General features: G+C 37.7%; 1 protein-coding gene across 2 annotated transcripts in view; it reads left to right on the forward strand.

Annotated features, from left to right (window-relative positions):
* Wdr72 (WD repeat domain 72) overlaps nt 1-23,795 on the forward strand; it is a 181,341-nt gene that overhangs the window by 12,039 nt on the left and 145,507 nt on the right. For both annotated transcript variants that reach the window (XM_069995375.1, XM_069995376.1), the window contains exons 3-4: nt 17,952-18,125; nt 21,254-21,360. In XM_069995375.1, coding sequence (XP_069851476.1) covers nt 17,973-18,125; nt 21,254-21,360 — 260 coding nt within the window. In that variant the 5' untranslated portion in view covers nt 17,952-17,972. The remainder of the gene's footprint in view (nt 1-17,951; nt 18,126-21,253; nt 21,361-23,795) is intronic.

A 23,795-nucleotide genomic window follows, 5' to 3' on the forward strand; every position in this document is an offset into this window, starting at 1 on the left:
ATCAAGACATAGGTTAATATGTTATTTATAATACATTAATCTGAAGAAATATACTAGCAAAGTGTTTTCCACATTGTTCTTGGACAGGAAAAACAAGTGACTCAAAGAGTACAAATATGTTTATCAAATTCACACACACCAAAAGGCAATTACTTGGCCAAGAAGCACAATTACTTAGTTAAACCACAGCGTGACTCAGTTATACTCAGAGGACAAGAACTATGTTTTCTCCTCTGCTTTCTTGGCCCCAACATCTTGTCTATGCTTGGTTCTCAGTAACTATTTGTTAGATTTCATTAGGAATGGACTAGATAAGTGGTTTTGTATATGTTAGATGCTTTAGGAATAGAACACAATGGCTTTCATTATATATACTTGATATTTCATTAAAAATATAGTATAAAGTAAACAAAATAACCTCATAAGGCCTCAACACTTTGAGGTTTGAAACAAGGAAAATGTAGTTCTCATGACACTGTTGATTAAATATGTATACCTACAAGTGAAGATTCTACCCAGAAAGAACATTTGCCTTTTCGTACTTCTCTGATCACCCTTGTTCATCTCTTTAATGTAACTATTTATGAAGCACATTAGGCTTCTGCCCGATCTACTCTATTGCTTTCCAGGTCACGGGCAAGGAAGCAAAGTTTGAAGGTAATGTTTTGCAAAAATCCTCAAAGCCCTGGAGCTTTGAGCAGCAGTGGAAACCTCACCCATATCATTATAGAGATGCTGTTCCAGATCATGAGTGAAGTTCAGAGATTAATCTACAAATCTGCTCAATTCCGGTTTTGACTTGAGCTGCTAAGATATTTAGAACTTCAAATACATACTTTCTAGAGTTTCCTAAGTAGCAACTAACCACTCATGAATATTTTGTTGAGGACTTTGACTTAAAAAAAGAAGGGTTCAAGTAGATGAATGGATCAAAAAAATGTGGTATATATACACAATGGAATTCTATGCCTCCATCAGAAAGAATGACATTGCCCCATTAGTTAGGAAATGCAAAGGCTTGGAAAAAATTAAATTAAGTGAAGTAAGCCAGGCCCAAGAAACATAGGTCCCATGGTTTCCCTTATTTGCAATATCTAGTGTATGTCTGAGTCAAGCAGAAAAGGTCAGATAAGGTGATGTAAGGGAAATGAACCCTAAGATATGTATTCAAATGTTTTTTTTTCTTTCATGCGATTGTTTCTAACGCATAAGATTATTTCTTTGTTGCTTTGTATGTCCCTCCCCCACAGTATAACCCCTTGCTTTCACTGTATTTGATATCGGTATAATTTGTGGAGGGGAAGGGAAAAAACAAATCATTTAAATAGGGATACAGGTGAACCCATTGCAACAATGAGAGGTACAAGTTGTTATGTCGAAAACGAACTTTACAACTTTGGTGGGGGGGGGGGCGGGGAGGATGGGAAGGGGAAACAAAGGAGGCTACAATGCTTGATAAGAAATGTACTCATTATCTTGCCCATGTAATTGTAACCCCTATGTACAGTATTTTCACAATAAAAAGATCATAAAAAAAGAAGGGTTCATTCTGAAATAGTCATGCTCCAGTAGACCAATTTTATTTTTGTGTGTGTACGTGTGTACGTGTATATACGTATGCACGCACACATGTACACACATATACATGCTAATAGTAGGCCTGACTTCAGGGTCTGCATGCTGTTTCTTAGCATTTTTTTTTTTTTTTGCGAGGGGCGGGGGGCTCAGTCGTGGGGCCTGAACTCTGGGCCTAGGCGCTGTCCTTCAGCTCTTCAGCTCAAGGCTAGCGCTCTACCACTTGAGCCACAGTGCCACTTCTGGCTTTTTTTTCTTTTTGCTTATGTGGTGCTGAGGAATCGAACCCAGGGCCTCATGCATGCAATGCAAGCACTCTACCACTGAGCCACCTTCCCAGCCCCTTCTTAGCGTTTTTACTCAAGCCTGTTGCTCTGCCACTGGAGCTGCAATTCCACTTCTGTCTTTTTTGCTGGTTAATTGGAGAGAGGAGTTTCACAGACTTACCCTGTCCAGGCTTGGCTTCAAATCACAATCCTCAGATCTCAGCCTCTTCAGTCGCTGGAATTACATGCATGAGCCACCGATGACCAGCTCAAACAGATTTCTATGTGTTATTCATATATATTTTGGGCAGCCTTTGACTTAGCAGAATCAATTTTTTGCCTTTCCTAAGGAATGGTCTGATTAGAGTATACTGATAAAATAAGAACTTTTTCTTCAGGACCATCTGCAAAAAGACAGGTTTGGAGGATGGGGGTTCTGCTGAGTGCATGCCAGCTGCACAAACCCTCCTGCGTTACTGCTTTATTAAGTACTTAAGTTCTCACTTAAGTACTTAAATGTCCTGTTACTTTCTCTAGCTTTCTTTTGCTTCCTTGAACTCCAATTTCCCCTCTCCTAAACTACTGACACTGTATAGCTAGTTATGTAATAATGTTAAGTGTTTTCTCTGGTCTCTCTCTTCTCTCCCTTTTTATCTTCACATTTGCAAAGATAGTATTTACATACAACAAAGTGTACCCATTTAAAGGGTACATTTCCATGAATTTAAACACTTAGCCCTTTTTCATCTTTAACCTCAAAATTAAAGAACAGAACTCCTTTTGGCCATAACCAAGGTATCATTCTCAAAGAGAAGAATCATGAGATAAATCACTTTTGTTTCTTTTGGTGGCTATTTTTGAAGAAAGTAGGCAGGATTCTTCGCCCCTTAAGGAATAGAATTCAAAGAAGTCATACAGCGTGTCAGAGTCTAACTCAGGTCTGTGTTGTTGTCCCAAGATTCACCTTATTAGTTGGTCTGTTTTTTACTTTTTTCCTGCAGGTGTTTACTTCATTGTGGAAATTCATACCTTGTATCTGAAGAATTTAGTGTTGGTCTTTTTTCTTGTCTATGGTTAGTAAAAAAAATGTTCCAGCGTGGTCAGTGAGACAAGGCAAGGACTGATTATCTGGGTGTATCCCTTCACAAAGCTATTTATGACAAAGTGTGTCTAGCAGACACTAGCCACAAAACCACATTTGCATCATGCTCATTCCTTTGGCTTCAGACAAGTCAGAAATCATTGGAGGGAAGAAGATAAAGGTGTGGGGAGGGGGCAGGAGGATAGGCGCTGGAATGGTGTGTTATCTTTCTTGTGTTTGCTTGGTACTGTGTTGATGGAACAAGATCAGGAAGTATTAGACCAGCTTGTAAAGGTTGTGGAAGGAGGCTATGTTAGAATTTGGATGTAAGAGGTTTTGTTGCTTTGTTTGCCTCTGTGTGTGTGTGTGTACATTTACATGTGTGCACACACACATTGGGGCTTAGACTGAACGCTTCATTCTCTCACATGGCTTTTCTGTTCACTACTTGAACCATGTCTCTCGCCCAGCATTTTTCTGGTTGGAGATGGAATCTCCAGATTTTTCTGCCCACTGGCTTCAAACTATGATCCTCCATGATTCAGCCTTTGCTGAGTAGCTACTGGTGTGTGCCAGTATTGCTTGACTTTTGTATTTTGAAAACAAGTATAGCAAAGGAATTTTCCTTTGTAGATCATTAAGACTCTTAGAATTTCTACATTGGCTTTATTGTGGTGTGCAGGAATTAAGTTATAGTTAGACTATTAGGATATTTGTTTGTATTTCTGGCTCAGTTTTTTTTTCAGTTATGAGGTTTGAACTTAGGGTCCAATACTTTCTAGGAAAGTGCTCTACTAGCCTTTTTTTGCTTTATTTGCTTTATTCATTTTTCAGGTAGATTCTTGTCTTTTGTTTGTGGGCTTGAATTCAGGGTCTGGATACTGTCTCTGAGTTCATTTTGCTCAAGGTTAGTGCTCTAACCCTTGAGCCACATTTCTACTTCTGGCTTTTTGGTAGTTATTTGGAGATGAGAGTCTCATGGACTTTCCTACCAGGGGTGGCTTTGAAAAGTGGTCCATAGATCTCAGCCTCCTGAGCAGCATGTATTACAGCCATGAGCCACTCGTGCCTGGTGATTGTTCCATTTTTTTTTAATATGGAACAATCCTACCTATACCTATCTACCTGTAGGTGGGATTTTATGTATGGACAATACTTGTTATGCCTCAAAGGTTGGTTATGATGGGGTCTTGATAATTTTTGTCAGGGTTGGTCTAGAACTGTAATACTTTTGATATATGTCTCCTGAGAAGCTGAGATTACACGAGTGAGCCACTACACCTTACAACCACTTTTTGCTGGCATTACTTAGACAAAGCAGTCAACTTTCCTGAGCTTTCATTTCCTCATTGGAGGAAGAGGAGGTATTTGTGATCTCTAAGGCTCTCCTTTGTATTAAGCCTAGGGTGAATATAAAAGGCAAAGCCTATAGGACCAAGTTATAGTTAAATTTCAGATAAAGTAATTATTCTTATAAACCTGTTTCCTGTACTTTGTAAGAACTACTTTCAGTGTAAGCATTTCCCAGATTTGACATTAATTCCCATTTTAAAAAGTGGTAGTATATTTTCTCTATCCAGTGTAAAATTATAGTAACTCCTGTCTTTCAGTCACTCACTAGACATTTACTGAAGGCCAGTTATGAGTGAGGAATGATGAGAGAATTCTGTTTAGAATTATTTTTCACATCAGTTCTCCAAGAGAAAATTGTCCCATTTTCTAGATAAGAAAAATGAGGCTCAAAGAACATTTCTAGCTACTAAGGTACATAGTGGGGGCTGGGGGATCAAGACTGATGCATTCTATTATCTTGCCTCTTTTCTTCACAAAGAGGTTTATTTTACCCTGAAATAATAGATACAGCAGTGTGCTGAGTACAACCTAATGATCAGCCTGGAATCAGAAACCTCTCTATTTTAGTGAAACATAGGCAGAGGAATTGACGTGATTACTTTGCATAGAATGCAAGTTCTACCATCACAGAAGACTGGTCCTAGAAACATTTTGTCAGCTTTGCTCAGCTTTGCCAAGAACTAAATAAGAGTTTTGCTGTTTATTCTTTTTTTTTTTTTTAAATTTTATTTGTGAACATACTGTACAGAGGGGTTACAATTACATGGGCAGGATAATGCGTACATTTCTTACCAAGCATTGCAGCCTCCTCCTTTTGTTTACCCTTCACGTCCTTTCCCAGCCTCCCCCCTCCCCCCCAATCCCAATCCTTCTCCTTCCCCCCATTCCCCCCACCCCCCGCACCAATGTTGTAAAGCTCGTTTTGGACATGACAACTTGTACTTCTCATTGTTGCAACAGGTCCACCTGTATCCTTAAACAACTGGTTTTTCCCCATCTCCTCCTCAAGTTATACTGACATCAAATATAGTGAAAGCAGGGGTTATACTGTGGGGGAGGGACATACAAAGCAACAAAGAGATAATCTTATAAATGCATTAGAAACACATGCATGAAAGAAAGAAAAAACATTAAAATACATATCTAAGGGTTCATTTTCCTGACATCACATTATCTGACCTTTTCCGCTTGACTCATGCATATATTAGATATTACAAATAAGGGAAACCATGGGACCTATGTTTCTTTGGGCCTGGCTTACTTCACTTAATATAATTTTTTCCAAGTTTTTCCATTTCCTAACAAATGGGGCAATGTCATTCTTTCTGATGGAGGCATAGAATTCCATTGTGTATATATACCACATTTTCTTGATACATTCATCTACTGAGGGGCATCTGGGTTGGTTCCATATCTTAGCTATGGTAAATAATGCTGCAATAAACATTGTTGCTGGTAGCTTTAGTGTGGTCTTGTTTGTAAACATTTGGGTAAATGCCCAAAAGTGGGATTGCTGGGTCATAGGGGAGTTCTATGTGAAGTCTTTTGAGGAACCTCCATACTGCTTTCCAAAGTGGTTGAACAAGTTTACATTCCCACCAACAATGAAGTAAGGTTCCTTTCTGTCCACATCCCCTCCAGCATCTGTTGTTGTTAGAGTTCTTGATTTTTGCCGTTCTAACTGGGGTGAGGTGATATCTCAATGTTGTTTTGATTTGCATTTCTTTTATGGCTAGGGATGTTGAACATTTCTTCATGTGTCTATTGGCCATCCTTCTTTCTTCTTCAGAGAAGTTTCTCTTTAAGTCTTTCGCCCACTTATTTATTGGGCAGTTGTTTCTTTGAGGATTTGTTGTTGGGGGGTTTAATTTTTTGAGTTCCAAGTATATTTTAGATATGAGACCCTTGTCCGTTGTATGGCTAGTAAAGATCTTCTCCCAATCTGTGGGCTTTCTATTGATCTTGCTAGCTATGTCATTTGCCCTGCAGAAGCTCTGCAACTTTATGCAATCCCATTTGTCCAACCTTTCTTTGATTTGTTGTGTTTCCGGGTCTCTATTCAAAAAATTTCGGCCTGAGCCAAGGAGACCTAGGGTTTCTCCTATTCCATCCTGTAATGTTTTCAGAGTGTCTGCTTTGAGTTCAAGGTCTTTGATCCATTTGGAGTTGATTCTGGTGCAGGGTGATATATAAGGATCTAGCTTTAGTTTTCTACATGTAGTTAACCAATTTTGCCAGCACCATTTACTGAAGAGGCTGTCTTTCTTCCATTCTATTGTTTTAGCTCCCTTATCGAAGATTAGATGGCTATAGGTCTGTAGGTTCATTTCTGGGTTTTCAATTCTATTCCATTGGTCCTGAGGTCTGTTCTTATGCCAATACCAAGCTGTTTTGATTACTATGGCTTTATAGTAGAGTTTGAAATTTGGTATTGATATTCCTCCAGCAGTGTTCTTTCCATTGAGGAGCGTTTTTGCTATTCGGGGTCTTTTATTGTTCCATATGAATTTTTGGATTGCCTCTTCTATTTCCTTGAAGAATGAGGTTGGAATTTTGATAGGTATTGCGTTGAATTTGTAGATAGCCTTGGGAAGTATTGCCATTTTCACGATGTTGATCTATCCAATCCAGGAGCAAGGGAGGCTTTGCCATTTTTTTAGTTCTGTGTTGATTTCCTTTTTCAAGATTTTAAAGTTTTCATCATAGAGGTCCTTCACTTCTTTAGTTAAGTTAATTCCTAGGTATTTTATTTTTTGTGGGGCTATTACAAATGGAGTTGCTTTCCTAATTTCAGCCACACTTTTCTCATTGTTGGCATACAGAAAAGCCATTGATTTTGGGGGGTTAATTTTATAACCTGCTACTTTGCCAAAGTTTTGAATCAGCTTGAGTAATTTGGGAGTGGAGTCTATGGGATTCTTTAAGTACAAGATCATGTCATCTGCAAAGAGGGAGAGTTTTATTTCTTCTTTCCCTATTTGGATCCCCTTTATGTCTGCATCTTGTCTTATTGCTGTAGCTAGGCATTCTAATACTAGATTGAAGAGAAGTGGAGAGAGTGGGCATCCTTGTCTTGTTCCTGAGTTAAGAGGAAATGGCTTTAGTTTTTCACCATTGAGTATAATGCTGGCTGTCGGTTTGTCATATACAGCCTTTATTGTATTGAGGAATGTTCCATGGATTCCTAATTTTTCCAAAACCTTCATCATGAAGGGGTGTTGGATCTTGTCGAATGCTTTTTCTGCATCTATTGAGATAACCATGTGGTTCTTATTCTTGCTCCTGTTGATGTGATGAATAATATTAATTGATTTGAGTATATTGAACCAGCTTTGCATCCCTGAAATGAATCCTGTTTGATCGTGGTGTATGATTTTTTGGATGAATTGTTGAAGTCGATTGGCCAAAATTTTGTTGAGAAGTTTTGCATCAATGTTCATCAAAGAAATGGGTCTATAGTTTTCTTTCTTTGATGAGTCCCTGCCTGGTTTTGGGATGAGGGTTATGATGGCTTCATAGAATGTGTTGGGTAGTGAGCTTTCTCTTTCAATTTCATTGAAGAGTTGGAGGAGTATTGGTGTGAGCTCTGCTTTGAAGGCCTTGTAAAATTCCGCTGTAAAACCATCTGGTCCTGGACTTTTCTTAGCTGGGAGGTCTCTTATTGCTGTTTCTATTTCAGTGCTTGATATGGGCCTGTTAAGATAGTTTAACTCATCTTAGTTTAGTTTTGGCATGTCAATATTTGCTAGGAAGAGGTCCATTTCTGTCAAGTTCTCAAACTTAGTAGCATAAAGTTTTGAGAAGTATTCCCTTATAATGTTCTGAATCTTGGTTGTTTCTGTGGTGATGTTTCCATTCTCATCTGAGTTTATTAATTTGGGTGTGTTCTCTTCTTTTTCTGATAAGATTTGCTAAGGGTCTGTCAATTTTGTTAAGTTTTTCGAAGAACCAACTCTTTGTTTTGTTGATTCTTTCTATAGTTTTTTTGGATTCTAATTCATTTAATTCTGATTTAATTTTGATTATTTCTTTCCATCTACTGGATTGGGGTTTATCTTGCTGCTCTTTTTCAAGGAGGTTTAGATGTGTCATTAAATTGCTAGTTTCAGATCTCTCCAATTTGTTGATGTAGGAGCTCAGAGCTATAAACGTGCCTCTGAGTACTGCCTTTGCTGTGTTCCAGAGGAGCTGGTAATTTGTGTGTTCATTTTTGTTGAATAGCATGAACATTTGAATTTCCTTTCTAATCTCTTCCATGACCCACTCTTGGTTCAGCAGTGTGTTGTTCAGCCTCCATGTGATACCGGACTTTCTTTGGTGGCTTTTGGTGTTGAGTTCTAATTTTATTCCCTTGTGGTCAGAGAGAATGCAAGGTATAACTTCAATGTTTCTGAGTTTAGACAAGTTTGCTTTGTGGCCTAAAATGTGGTCTATTTTGGAAAACGTTCCATGTGCTGCTGAGAAAAACGTGTATTCTGATGCTGCTGGGTGAAATGTTCGGTAGATGTCTGTTAAGTCTAGTTGATCTATGCAGTTGTTTAGATCTGCAGTTTCTCTGTTGAGTTTTTGCCGAGTTGATCTATCTAGTGGGGAGAGTGGTGTGTTAAAATCCCCAACAATTAATGTCTTTGGATCTATATGGGATTTGAGGGAAAGTAGTGTTTCTTTGATAAATTTGGGTGCTCCATTGTTTGGCGAATAGATATTTAGAATTGTAATATCCTCCTGAAGGAGAGATCCTTTAATTAGTATGTAGCGACCTTCTTTATCTCTTCTCACGAATTTTAATTTGAAGTCTATTTTATCTGATATTAGGATTGCAACTCCCGCCTGTTTATGAGGGCCGTTTGCTTGGTAGATTTTGTTCCAGCCTTTAACTTTGAAAATGTGTTTGTTTTTATGGGCAAGATGTGACTCCTGCAGGCAGCAGATAGAAGGGTCTTGTTTTTTAATCCAACTAGACAGTCTATGTCGCTTAATTGGAGAGTTCAGTCCATTAAAGTTAAGAGATAGGACTGAGAGGTATTTGGGAGTTCCTGCCATGTTATCCACCTTCTTGGGGACTGCGAAAACTGAGTTCTTCCTATGGTTCTTGGATTCTCAGTTTGGGTGCAGTTTCTTGGCCTTTGTTGCGGTCTTGTTGGTTTTCTATGTGTAGGACATCTTTAAGAATCTTTTGTAGGGCTGGTTTGGTGGAGATGTATTGTTTCAATTTTTCTTTGCTATGGAAGGTTTTTATTTGGCCTTCAGTTATGAAGGAGAGTTTAGCTGGGTACAGTATTCTTGGTTGATAGTTGTTTGTTTTTAGGGCATGGCATACATCATTCCAGGCTCTTCTTGCTTTGATTGTCTCTGCTGAGAAATCTGAGGTAATTCTAATTGGTTTCCCTTTATAGGTGATTACCCTTTTCTCCTTGACAGCTTTAAGGATCTTTGTGGATTATAATGTGATGGTGGGATGTCCTATTCTGGTCTGGTCTATTTGGGGTTCTAAAAGCTTCTTGTATCTGAATAGGCCTATCTTTTTGTATGTTTGGGAAGTTCTCTGCTAGGATCCTGTTAAACAAATTTCCTAGACCATTAACTTCTGTTTCTAGGTGCTCCTCTACACCCATTATCCTTAGATTAGGCCTTCTGATGGTGTCGTCCAGGTGTTGGATAGATCTATCATATTTCTTGGACTTGTCTTGGATGGTTGTATGTTCTTTCTCTATAATATCTAGGCTGTCTTCAATCCCTGAGATTCGATCTTCTGCATGGTCTAACCTGCTGTCAAGACTCTCTACTTTGTTTTTTATCTCTTTTCCTTCTAGTTGGTCAGCTTTGATGGCTTCCAGTTCTTTGTTGAAGCTCTGTTTTAGGTCTTGTATGAATTTCTTTACTTCCTTAATTTGGTGTTCAGTGTTTGTTCTCAAATCACTTAGTTGATTGGTTATGGTTTCTTTGGACTCCCATTCCTTCTGTTGGGTTCCACTCAGCATTCCCTTTGTGGTCTCCCTAACTTCCTTCAGCTCTTTGTTAATGGATTCCATGAATGCCTTTAGTGATCTTTGTGTATTCTCTACCTGGTCTCTCAATTCCTGTATTACTCTTTGATTAGCTTCTTCTCGTTCATGGGATTCCTGTAGTTCTCTTTCCTCTCGTTCATGGGATTCCTGCAGTTCTCTTTGAGTGTTCTCAGCCTGCTCACGCCATTCCTCCCTTTCTCTTTGAGTATTCTCAAGTTGTTCATGCAAATCCTGTATCAGTTTTTGAGTAGCTTCCTCATGCTTATGATATTCCTGTATAAGCTTTTGGGATGCCTCCTCTCTCTCCCTTTCACGCTCATACAGAGTCCTTTGTAAGTTGTCAAACTTCTCATTTATCATGTTTGCCAGCAGTGTTTGTAGAGCTATTTGGGAACTCTCCTCTGGATTATTCATTATCTGTTCTGACCCCTGATTATCAAGATTGGGACTTGAGTTGCTGTTTATTCTTAAGGTGTCTCCCTTATTGTCTAGGTTGAGTATAGTCACAAGAAGTATGTAGCCAGACGCCAGTGGCTAACACATCTAATCCTAGCTACTTGGGGGTATGACGTCAGAGGATAATGGTTTGACACCATCCAGATACAGAAAAGTCAACAGAGCTGGACAGGAGATATAACTCAAGTGATAAAGCACCAGCCACTATAAGCAAGGAAGCCAGGCAAGAGTATGAGGCTCTGAATCGAAGCCCCAGTGGCTAAACATACCCCAAAAGGAAATATTTGATTAGTGTCACCTCTGTGGTAGGTTCTGTGCTAATGACTAGGAATGGAGCAGTGAAATGACATACCTGCCCTTTGCCCACTGAAACTCATAGCTTTGCAAGAGTTTCCCTCACTGATAAATGAAAAACCCATAAGATTTCAGAAGATGGTCAAGGATTAGATGGATGGCACAAGTTGTAGAGCACCTGTCTAGCAAGCTTGAGGTTCTGAATGCAATAACCAGTACTTGGTATAAAGAAAAAACAAAATCAGGAAGGAAGGTGATCAGACATTTCCTATTATTAGCAACAATAGACTGTTGCCATTCCAAATTATTAAAGATACTTCTGATCGAGAACAGTTTGGGGGCTCATTCTGTGAGCTTGTGCAGCCACCAGTAGTTTTCAGCATAAGGACTCACCACAGGAGGTGAAGATGTGGTTTTGCCAACTCTATAATGATTTGACCCCTCCATAGCTCTATATTATTCATACCTTTAAGTTTTAATTCAGTACTTCCCATACTTCTTCACATCAAAGTATAAACACTGAACATGGTTATTTTGGTACACACAGGGTTGAGAGTTTCAATTTCTTTCACGCCTTTGTATGAACGTTTCATGGCCGTTATGTTATGTGCTAGGGCCCACTCCTGGGAACTTCAATTTAATTCTGTCACAATGGGCAGTTGGTTTCTTGTTGAAATCTTCTGCAGGAACAGAGTAACAGTTCTGCAGATTTCACTATAAGAAGGTCTATGACGGGCTGGGAAGGTGGCTCAGTGGTACAGTGCTTGCCTTGCATGCCTGAGGCCCTGGGTTTGATTCCTCAGCACCACATAAGCAAAAAGAAAAAGGCCGGAAGTGGCGCTGTGGCTCAAGCGGTACAGTGCTAGCCTTGAGCTGAAGAGCTGAGGGACAGCGCCCAGGCCCAGAGTTCAGGGCCCACAACTGGACCCAAAAAAAAAAAAAGGTCTATGATACTCCACCTGGGGAGTACATTCCTTATGTTACAAAGTTTTGACCTTTTTTGACATATACCTGAATGTCAGTGTATCTTTAAATGCATGATAAATAGCATTTTAAATTTATTTTTTTAGTTTTATATATAAATTACTTTTGTCTCTATAAGTAAATTTGGTCAAAATTAGCTTTGTAATCTACCTTTAATTATTAGATCTAATATACCTGTGATTATTCACTTAGTATTTTCCTTAGTGTTTTCACGATGCCATTGAAGAGCAACAACATTTTATATATGAATATTTACATCTACACACATTTGTGGATTTTGTTCTTTTTATTTTCTGTTGGTACTAGGGCTTGAACTCAGGTCCTGGAGAGACTCTTGATCAGCTTTTTTCACCTACAACTGGTGTCTGACCAGTTTAGCCTTTTGTTGGTTAATGGAGATTTAATCCCATGGACTTTTCTGCCCAGGCTGGCTTCAAACCATGATCCTCTAGGTTTCAGTCTCCTGAGAAGCTAGTATTACAGTTGTAAGTCATTGGCATCTTATTTCTGGATCTCTTATTTTTTGGTGTCCTTTTTTTCTTCTGCAACAGAAGTATTTACTTTAAATTTCATGTAAATAACCTAGATTTTTGAAGGATACACATCAGACATTGCAAAATGTCATTCAGGTGGTAGAATGTGAGGTAGAATAATTATAAACTGAGGGCTATGAAATACATGTTTGTAATCCCTTTATAAAAGTTTAGAAACTTGTCTAGACATATAATTATCTGAAATAAGATAGAAATTTCACTCTCCTTTGCCACTATGATTTCACCTAATTTGAGATGCTACAATTCCATTTTTTTTCTTTTTAGGTTTTTTTTAATTGGAGATTTCTGGAGAATTATAAGGGATATCAGAATACACAGATTTTTCTGTCTCATCTGTTGCTGGCAGAACACTAACTTCCTGGAGTTACTCTCTTAAATTTGACTGCAAATAATGATACAAAGAGAGAATCTGATGAAAGTGTCTTCTGAGATGTTATTTTGTTTTTGTTTTTTTTAATTTTATTTTATTTGTGAACATATTGTACAGAGGGGTTACAATTACATGGGCAGGATAATGCATACATTTCTTACCAAGCATTGCAGCCTTCTCCTTTGTTTACCCTTCACATCCCTTCCCAGCCTCCCCCCTCTCCCCCCCACCTGAGATGTTATTTTGAAGGCAATGCTTGCATATGAACTTGGCCTCTTGCCTGCTGGGCTGGTGCTTTATCTCTTGAGCCATATATCTAATCCTGCTTCAAGCTGGCTAGATAGAGACTAACTGGGAACTTCTCTGTCTGTGCTGGCTTTGAATTGCTATTCTTTAGGTCTCAGGTTCTTGAGACCTTGGTATTCTAGGCATGAACCACCAGCATCCACTTTCATTCTTTATTTTCACTGTGTGATTCATTAGTCTCAGAATTTTGTAATCAGAAATGGTCTTAAGAGTTAACAAGACCCCGTTTCTCAAGGTTTCTTACAAGAATAATGATCCTGAGGGTATATTTGTTCTAAATTCTAGAATTGGGGAAATTTGTAATATGATCGCTATATACATGATAACATTAAAAATACCATCATAGGTATAGTGATAATTCTATGATTGTGTGTGTGTGTGTGTGTGTGTGTGTGTGTGTGTGTGTGTGTATATATATATATATATATATATATATATTTAAATTTATTCCTCCTAAACTACTGAGATGTCAGCATGGCTGGTGAGAGGATTCTCACTTTATGATTTACTATCTTTGGGACCTTACATGTTAAAATGAACCCTAGGACTAAGTGTTTTAATTCTAGGAATGTTTTTTACTGTGCTGGGCAATTGTAATTGTTCAGGATGAAATCTGGTGAGGTTTTGATTTTTTGTGGCTTTTGCTTTTGTGTGTTTTGTTTTCTAATTTGATTGTATTAGGTATACTTTTGATGGTTTTCTCTTCTTTGGGCAAAGTTACCTCTGAAAGGCTTGGCTCAGACTTGCACTGGCTAAGTGGTACTCTACCATTTGAAACATGGCTGAGGGTATGGTTCTTTAGATTGGGTGTCACACTGTTGCTGGGACTGGCCTCAGATCACAATCCTTCATTTATACCTCCCAAATAATTGGGACTACAAGCATGAGCCATCACAGTTGACTTGTTCTTTATAGGATCTTGCTAATTTTATCCCTGGGATGACTCAAACTTCTAACTCTACCTCCTTTGAGCTGGATTGTCATTTTTCCCAGGGTGCTAGTCTCTCTTCTTGCTCATGGTTCATTACTATTTGGGAAAAATAAACACACACACACTTACACTCACACTCATGGCCTTGGCACTATCCCTTTTTCACATGGACTTTGTTGCACAGGCTGGCTTCAAACCATAATCCCCAGATCTCAGCCTCGAGCATAGCTTGGATTACAAGTGTGACTCACTTGCACCTGGCTATTTTACAATTTTTGGTTGTGAGTTTCTTTACTATTGGAGTTATTTGTTTCTATAGAAGTCCTTGGTTGTGGAGGGTCTCACAAAAAACCCTGAAGTTTACTGAAGTACAGAAAACTTGTATGCATACATGCAGGTATTTAAAGTGTAACATTTGATATATTTGTGATCTCATACAGTGACCACAGTTAAAATCATAAGCTTATTTACCACCTGACAACATTACCTTGCCTTTGCCAATTCTTTTGCTATTCAAGCAATCACTTACCTGCTGGAATAATTTGAATTTTCTAAACTTTTACACAATGAGAATCATTGTATGAAATGTATACAGTGAGAATTATTTTCTTCTTTAGTTACACTTTTCACTTAAATGTCTTCAGGTTCATGTTATATGAATCTTTTTATTGTGGAATCGTACCCCATTATGTGGACATACCACATTGGTTTATCTAGTTACCTATTAAATGACATTTGGGTTATTTCCAGTTTTTAGTTATTGTGAGTACAGCTGCACATGTAGCAGTCTTCCTATAAACAGAAGTGTCTTGTCCACTTTTGGACAAGATCTATGAGTGGATTGACTGGTCATGTAGTAAATATGTACAAACCTACGAAACTGGCTTTCATTGTACATTCCCATCATCAGTGTACTTGTTCTGTTTCCGATGTGTTTTCCTTAACACTTGTTGTGGTCTCTTTTTAACTTAACATTGTATACATTCTAATGTATCTGTAGTATTTTTGATAAACTTTGCTGTAATATCATTGATCCAGGAGGAATTTTTTTACATTGCTTTTGTTTTCACTCATGGTTTTCATTATGTCTGTGTATTTAATGATATATTTTAATTCCATGCCCATTGTAATTTAAGCTTGCCACATTTTTTCTTTGGAGATTTGGAAGTAAGCCTCTCTATTTTCTTTGATACTAGTGTACTTGTTCTGGTTTTCCCTTCACTGAGCAAAGTTACCACAGAAAGCCCTCTCCTCTTGTTCTTATGTAGAGGAACACTCACATTCCTAGTCCCCAAACTGCAGAAGGACCCATCTCTAGTGCTCATTGTACTTACTGGCTTTCAGATTTCTCTCAGATTTTACTCCGTATTTGCTCAACTGACTTGAAATTTTGGAAATGAACCAAAATATGAGTACATATGTAATGCAATATTTCTCTGTGTATGGAACAGAAAGGTCTAAGCTCAAATTATATTATTAAACCTAGAACTGTCTGATTAGCTTAGCAATGTGTTTACTGTGCATATAGCTGTTATTCAGAATTACAGAACTCGGAGCATCTCATGCAGAAACCTGGGTTTCATGGTGCATAGGTTGTTTCCTGGTGCTTGAGCAGAAGATTAGTAGAGTCACATTGCTAGCATGGTGATGCATGCCTGTAGCTACAGCACTGAGAGGGTTGTGAAGTAGGAGGATCATGAGTTCAAAGCCAGCCAAGACTGCATAAAGAGACTATACTGAATTCCAAACTATAGAACTACATACAAAAAAATTAGTGACTCACAAACAGTCTGTACTGAATCAGTATTTATAGTGTTAGTGTATACTAGTTTATATATGTATCCAGGCATATGTAGATAGATGCAGTTAAGCACTTTAAATACCATATACCAGTTAAAAAATTCTCTTTGCTATTTACTTTCTGATGATTCAGTACTAGAAATCCTGCCAAGCAGTAATTTCATTTTCTTCATGTCTAAAAGTAAATGTGGAAAGCTGACTTCGTAAGCTTCTTCCTTTCTTCTGTTTTTGACATTTTTTTCTTTTGTTACTATTTACTGTTTCAAATTATCTTCAAGTAGTTCTACAAAAGTGTTTCAATATGTCAGTTTGTGAGTACAATACATATTGATCACTGTCATCTTTCCCATCACTTTCAATTTCTCCCAACCCCACCCATCCCTTCAAATTAACTAGTTCCATTTTCACATATGTACATTGAGTATTAATTTACCCTATTTTCCTTAAGCTTCACCCCCTATGGAATGAACATATCCTACTAAACTACATCTCCTAATTATTTACATTTGTGTAAAGAATGCCTACTTCAGGAAAATACTTAATTGTGTCTCACAAAAATGTAGCACATCACTAGATGGTACACAGGCAACCATTTTTTTGTATTCAGTCTCTGAAACTCACAAAAGTAGTGATTTCATGAACATGATTGCTCAGAGGATATCAGAGACAAACATAGGTTAAATAAAAATATTATAGTATACCTAGAATATGAATATGGTAAAAAAAATTGTGACAACTATTTAAACACAAACCTTTGAAGACCAGCAAACACTTTTTCTAAAAGGGGTTTTTTTTACGTAGCAAGTTTCAAGTATTTCATGATCTCTGGATGAAAGAACATTTTTGTCAGAGAGGAGGCTGTAGACAGCTCTATTCTCTTACATAGCCTGGATGTGCTCTGGACCAGCTTAGGATAAAACTACAGTAACAGCTGGGTGTGGAGGGAAGACTTTCTCTATGGTTCACTGATGTCAGTGATCAAGAATTGATAGGAGAGCTTGAATGTAGCTCAGTGCTTGTAAAGTGCTTATCTAGCAGGCTCAAGGCTCTGTATTCAACCCAATACTGAAAAAATAGCAAAGACATCCTTTTTTCTCTCATGGATTAGCACTGGGCATGATCATTTTACTTTACATTAACTACATTCAGTACTTGATGGTGAAAAAATTATATTAAGTGAAGTAAGCCAGACCCAGAGAAAAAAGATGACATAGTTTCCCTCATTTGTAGTGGATAGAATATACCTCTAAATCTATAAGTGTAAACACTGGGTGATATGCAAGTGGTTTACACATGAATTACCCAAAGTTTAATAGACTTTATGGAGAGAACATATAGTATAATTTTTTTAGCAAGACTAGGTCAAAGCCCAACAAAATCAGCATCAGAAAATAGGTACATGCCAAGACGTTATGTCAAAAAAGGAACTTTACAACTTTGGCGGGGGGAGGGGGGACAGGGGGGTGAGGGGGTGGAGATGGGAAAGGATGGGAAGCAGAAACAAATGAGGAGGCAACAATGCTTGAAATGTACTCATTACCTTGCCCATGTAATTTTAACCCCTCTGTACAGTATTTTCACACACACAATAAAAAAACACTGAGCAATTAGTAATAAAAAGACAGGCCTTCAGAAAAAAATAGGTACATGCAAGAGGGTCGATAGGCCAAGTGGAAATGGGTAGATGAGTGAAGGCGAGTGAGGGGAAGGATGCAGTCAAATTCATTTTATGTATCACAAAATTAAGAAAAGTTAGGGAAGGGATGGGTCAAAGTGGGGTGAGAATGTTGAAATTGAAAGGGGTAACACTGATCATGATACATTGTATTCATAAACTGCTTTGTTAAATGACACCTTGTTGGTGAAGCTGCTTAAAGATAATACTTTAAAAATCTACTTTGTAAAATGATCAATCTCTTTAACCATAAGAACAATGACAAGAGGAGGACTGAGGACTCTTTTCCCCTTCCCAGTGTATCCAAGATTCATGCAACATGCGGACTTCCATGCAGGCTGTGGCCCTCTGGGGAAAGAAGGCCCCTCCCCACAGCATCACAGCTATCATGATCACCGAGGACCAGCAAACGATTGTGACTGGAAGTCAAGAGGGTCAGCTCTGTCTGTGGAATCTCTCACCTGAACTAAAGGTTAGTTGAAACTTACTAGTCTTGAAGCAGACATCATACTCCTGGCCTTTTCTGTCTGCAGTGATTGAGGAAAGTATGTGTGATTCTTCTAGATGCTCATTAATTAATTAATGGGTTTTACTTAGGAATTTACAGAAAGTCAAGTATTATATGATAGATCAAGATCATATTTGAAAATTATGGATATGGCTAATCTTAGCTATCAGCTAAGTGTTATCATCCTTTACGCTTTGCTGAGTTTTACTATTTTATATCCTGAATTATATGTTTAAGTAAGTGAACTTACAGACATGTAAGTATAGTTCTAAAAATTATGGCTCATTAATCGAAACAGAGGGTACTCCTGAAAACCCACTATTAAGCAAATGAGTAATATCTTAATTATCTGGGTATTTCTGCTGGTTTAGCCTTCTTGCTTTTCTTTCAGTCTTTGCTTTCCTATGACTTTTTTTTTTCAGAGCACGTCAAAATGCTCTAACTCCAATTTACTATTGTCTTCCTATTCCCCAACCTGACCTCACCTAGGATTCAGCCCATCAATTAGCAATTAATTGTCTTTGTCCTAAGTCATAAACATTTAACATATTGGGATAGATAGTTGCTTAACTCTAGCAGCCTCTACAACCAATTTAAACATTTTAACTAATGATGTACTTAAAGTATACTGCTCTCATTAAGAACCCTTTTAAAGATCAAAGACTATTTTTAGCCTTTAAAGTCTGTCACTTTAAAACCTAAATTAACAATTAATTGTAATTCTATTTTATAGTGTAATTAATTAACATCCTTTACCACTGAATAGTTCTACTACAAGATTGCCAAGAGCTGCATAGCAGACCAGCTCTATTCAATGTTTAAGAACATCATTGAAAGAAAGAATGAGTATTATGGAAACAGTTGTAGTTTGAAAATGGGTGGCTATATATATCGGTAATTTTTTTCTATTGTAGTTTCAACTTTTTTTGTGTGCCTATACTGAGGCTTGAATTAAAGGCCTGGGCATTGTCCTTTAGTTTTTTTTTTTTTCCCAATGCTGGCACTGTACCATGTGAGCCACAGCTCTACTTCTGGCTTTTTGTTGGCTAATTGTATATAAGAGTCTTATGGACTTTCCTGTCAGGGCTGGCTTCAAACCACAGTCCTCAGCTTTCAGCCTCCTGAATAGACAGGATTACAGGCCTGAGCCACTTGCACCTGGCCCCTTAGCTTTGCTTTTCCTGCACAGGCTAGCTTTGAATTGAGATCCTCAAGTCTCAGTCTCCTAAGTAACTAGGATTACAGATGTGAGCCATTGGATGTTCATATCCTATTCTTTTATGGCTTCAGATGTCTTGTTAATTTTTTTTTATTGTTAAACTGTATTATTTTCTGGCTGGAGTAGCTGCCTAATAATATGTAGGTCACTATATGGGATAGAAATTGACAATCAAAGTATTCTGATCTTTCTTGATAGCTTCATAAAATAATATAAGAGAAATTATCTTTGTGTAACCATTGGCCCATCTGGATCTTACCCATGGTAGGAATTTAAATTGATATAGCAATTTGGGAAAACAGAATGGAGATTTGTCAAAAATTAAAAATAGAATGATCTGGTGTCCTAGTGATCATTTATGCATACATATATGTGTATTATAAGTATTCACACACAAATAATCTGCTTCACACCCTTATGAAATCTGCACAGATTTTTGTTTTGTTCTTGACATAAGGTCTCACTACATAGCCCAGGCTGACCTCAAATTTACAGTCCTCCTGCTCCTGAGTGCTGGGATCACAGGTGGGATGCGCCCAACATAAAGTATATATTTTCATGTGCCACCATCATTTGGGAGTTACTTTGTGTGCAAAACCTGGATGTCGTAAAATAGGTCTGATAGTTCATGTGGGTGCTTGTGGTAGGCCAGAACACACAAAATGTGTAGAGCACAAACAGCATAACTCTTTCACCTAGAAATGTACTATTTGGTAGATTTTAACATACCACATATTGGTTTTCTGAAACTTGTGTACTACAAAGGCATACTATGAAAAGGGTTTGTTCTTATACTTGCTCTTGTTGAAGTGATGAATTACATTAATTGATTTGCTTATATTGAACCAGCTTTGCATCCGTGAAATGAATCCTATTTGATCACAGTATATGTTGGGAGTGTAAACTTGTTCAGCCACTCTGGCAAGCAGTACGGAGGTTCCTCAGAAGAGCTCCCCTATGACCCAGCAATTCCACTTCTGGGCAGTTACCCAAATGATCACAAACAAGACCATACTAAAGCTACCAGCACAACTATATTTATCACCGCATTATTCACCATAGTTAAGATATGGAATCAACCCAGATGCTCTCAGTAGATTAATGGATCAGGAAAATGTAATCTATCTATCTATCTATCTATCTATCTATCTAAATTATATGCATCCATCAGAAAGAATGGCACTGCATCATTTGTAAGGCATTGGAAAGACTTGGAAAAAAATCATATTAAGTGAAGTTAGCCTGGCCCAAAGAAACATAGGTCCTATGGTATCCCTTATTTGCAATAATTAGTATATGTCTAGGATACTCTTGGCAGATGAACAGAATAGCTCAATAGTTATGTGCATATGACCATATAAGATGATACTAAGTGAAATGAACTCTAAGACATGGACATAAGAGGTCTTTCTTTATTGGTGTTGTTTTTAATATAATGTGTGTTTTTTTTATTCTTTTATATGTTCTTCCCTCTATGGTATAGCTTCTGTTGTCACTGTATTTGATTTTAGTACCCTGGTATTGTATATATGTTTATTTGAATTAGGGAAGGGGAAGGGAAACAACAGAATGGTGAGACAAAGGACAAGCGGGGGGAAACCAATACCACAGCAATATACACAATATGTTGGAAATGATCTGTATAACTTGGGAGTGGGGGAGTGAGGGGAGGGAAAGTAGGAGAAAAATGAGGGAAGGCGTAACAAGTTTGACAAGAAATGTACTTATTACCTTAATTATGTAACTATAACTCCTCTGCACATCACTTTGACAGTTAAAAAAGGGTTTGTTAATCAGAATGCATAGTGTCACGTGTTTTAAAAATTTTTACATAGTCTAAGGTTGTATAATAGCTTGTTCTCATCATTTTCAGATTTCAGGTAAAGAACTCATATTTGGTCATTCGGCTCCAGTCACATGCTTGGCAAGAGCAAGGGACTTTTCTAAACAGCCCTATGTGGTCAGCGCTGCTGAAAATGGGTAAGTATGATGTGAGGAACTTATCTCCTCCTCTATTTCCTTCCCTTTAAAAAAATTACAATGGATACAACTTCAGGGCTGAAAAAAACTTTATAGCCTGCACCTCTTTTTCATTTTTTTATTTGCATATATATTTTTGTTGTAAAAATACTGTACAGAGGGGTTACAGTTAGATGAGTAGGGTAATGAGTACATTTCCTATCAAGCATTGTTACCTCCTCCTTTGATTTTCCCCTACCATCTCTTCCCTTCCCACCTCCCCAACTCCTTCCTCCCACCCCCAAATTGTGAAGTTAGTTTTCAACATAGTGTCTTGTACATCTCATTGTTACAATGGGTCAACCTGTATCCTTATTTAAGCATTTTGTTATATCCCTTCCCCTCCCCAAATTATAAAATGTATATATAAGATTCAGGACACCAGAATCAGATACGGTGAAAACAGGGGCTATATTGTGGGGGAAAAACAAAAGAAACAAGAGAATCACATAGTGCATTGTAAGTACATTAAAAACAATAGCAAGAAAGAAACCACTTGTGTCCCTGTCTTGGGGTTTATTTCACTTTCATCTCATTTTTTTCTGAACTTCAAAAACTTGTACAAGAGGATTGTAATTTAACATGACCATCTAAGTGCCCAGTGCTTCTTGATCAGAATCGTCCTTTAACCTGTTCCTTTTATGTATAATAAAAATGAATCGTTAAATCTTGTCTCTTGATCTCAATATAGTCAGTTTTGTGGCTATGAATGTGATACTCATTTTTTGCTGGGTAGCAGGAATGATAACATCCCAATATGTGTTTCGGGACTTCTGGTCCCTATGCTATGCAAAGAACAATGACAAATGCCTAATATAGAATTGGAAAGGGAAAATCCTATTTGTCTTTAATCATGAGCAACCCCCTTTGACTTCTAGGCAAATTCTTCATAGTTTTATGAAACAATTCAACAGTTTTATGAAACAATTCAACAGTTGTTCCTGCAATAGCTTGCTGCTATTGTGAGTGGGATGCTGAGAGAGAGAAAGGAAAGGAAGATACACAGTGATTTGGGTGAAGTTCCATCTAAATTAGTGTGCTATGGTGAGGTAGGACTTAGCTGCAGGAAGAAGCTCATTGGCAGATTAACCACAATCTGTTGGAGTTACTTGCAAAATTATACTAAGGAAATGTGGAATTGCTTCAACATGTATTTGTCAATGAAAGATGGTGTTGCTGGTTGAAACAAGAGGAACTGCTTTTGTTTATGCCCCAAACAGATATTATATATGTGTGTATACATACACATTTGTATGCCTCTGAATTTTGAAAACCAATAGAACACTGAAGAGCCAAATATCCTACTTGCATAAACAAGTTTATTTATTGAGACCATTGATATCACAGAGGTACCTGGTTATCTTCCCTTGGTTTATAACAAAGCAATAGTAGGTTGTATTTAGAGAGATTGAACATGGGCTAAATCTGAAGTGAAATATCCTACTATGTTCATCTTTAACACTGGCCTACAGCTTTCCCACACATGCTGAGATATTGATTCCTGCTCTGAAGCATGTGGAAGATGGCAGAGCCAGAGTTCAGACACAAATGTTCCCTCCTGTTTTATGGAGCTACCTGCCATTTCCAGGTTACTTCAAATTCTTTCAGAAATAAAACAACATAAATAGAGAGTGGAAATGAAATATTTTCCTTCCCTATAGAACATGTTTCTTAATCTCAGTACCAGCGATACTTTGGCCTGTACATTTCCTTTATTGAGAGGGACCTGTTATAGAAGGTTTAGCATCTTTTCTGGTCTCTCTCCACTAGATGCCAGTAGTGTGTTCCTAGTTGGGACATCTACAAATACCTCCAAATACTGCTAAGGACAAGTGGAAAACTAGGAACAAAGTCATTCAAACTTAAGTACTGTTGTTTTAGAACATTGGGTAGAAAACTGAGAAAGCTGCAAACCACTAAAAATGTTATTTATCATTAGTAGTGACCATCTTTTGCTTTTGTTGTTGGCTTTTTTTTTGGTCAGGATTCCTTCACTATGTAGCCCAGGCTGGCCTCAAACTCATGATCCTCCTGCCTCTGCCCCCAAATGCTGAAATTACAAGTGTGCACCACCAAGCATGGCAGGCATTCATTTGCTTTGTAATACTTCATATCCCTTATAAAGCTATGAAACCTTTGATGTTTTTTCTATGGACATTGTTGTTTATGTGTTACAACTGTGAAAATGAAAAGCTGTGCCAAACAACTCTGAAACAGCCATTCTAATATTTGTGAGCCAAATTCTATAAATTTTAAATATCCATCCATTGGTGTATTTTGTAACTGCATTTATTAGACCACATCATTTAAGCACCAAATAAGAATTTTTCAAAATGATGGGGGGGGGGTGTTTCTAAATATTAAAGTGACAAGATGATTTCAAGTCAGAAGTGAAG

The sequence above is a fragment of the Dipodomys merriami genome, unplaced genomic scaffold (assembly GCF_024711535.1).
Source record: "Dipodomys merriami isolate MVZ:Mamm:240054 unplaced genomic scaffold, mDipMer1.0.p SCAF_48, whole genome shotgun sequence".
In the NCBI taxonomy this organism is placed as follows: Eukaryota; Metazoa; Chordata; class Mammalia; order Rodentia; family Heteromyidae; genus Dipodomys; species Dipodomys merriami.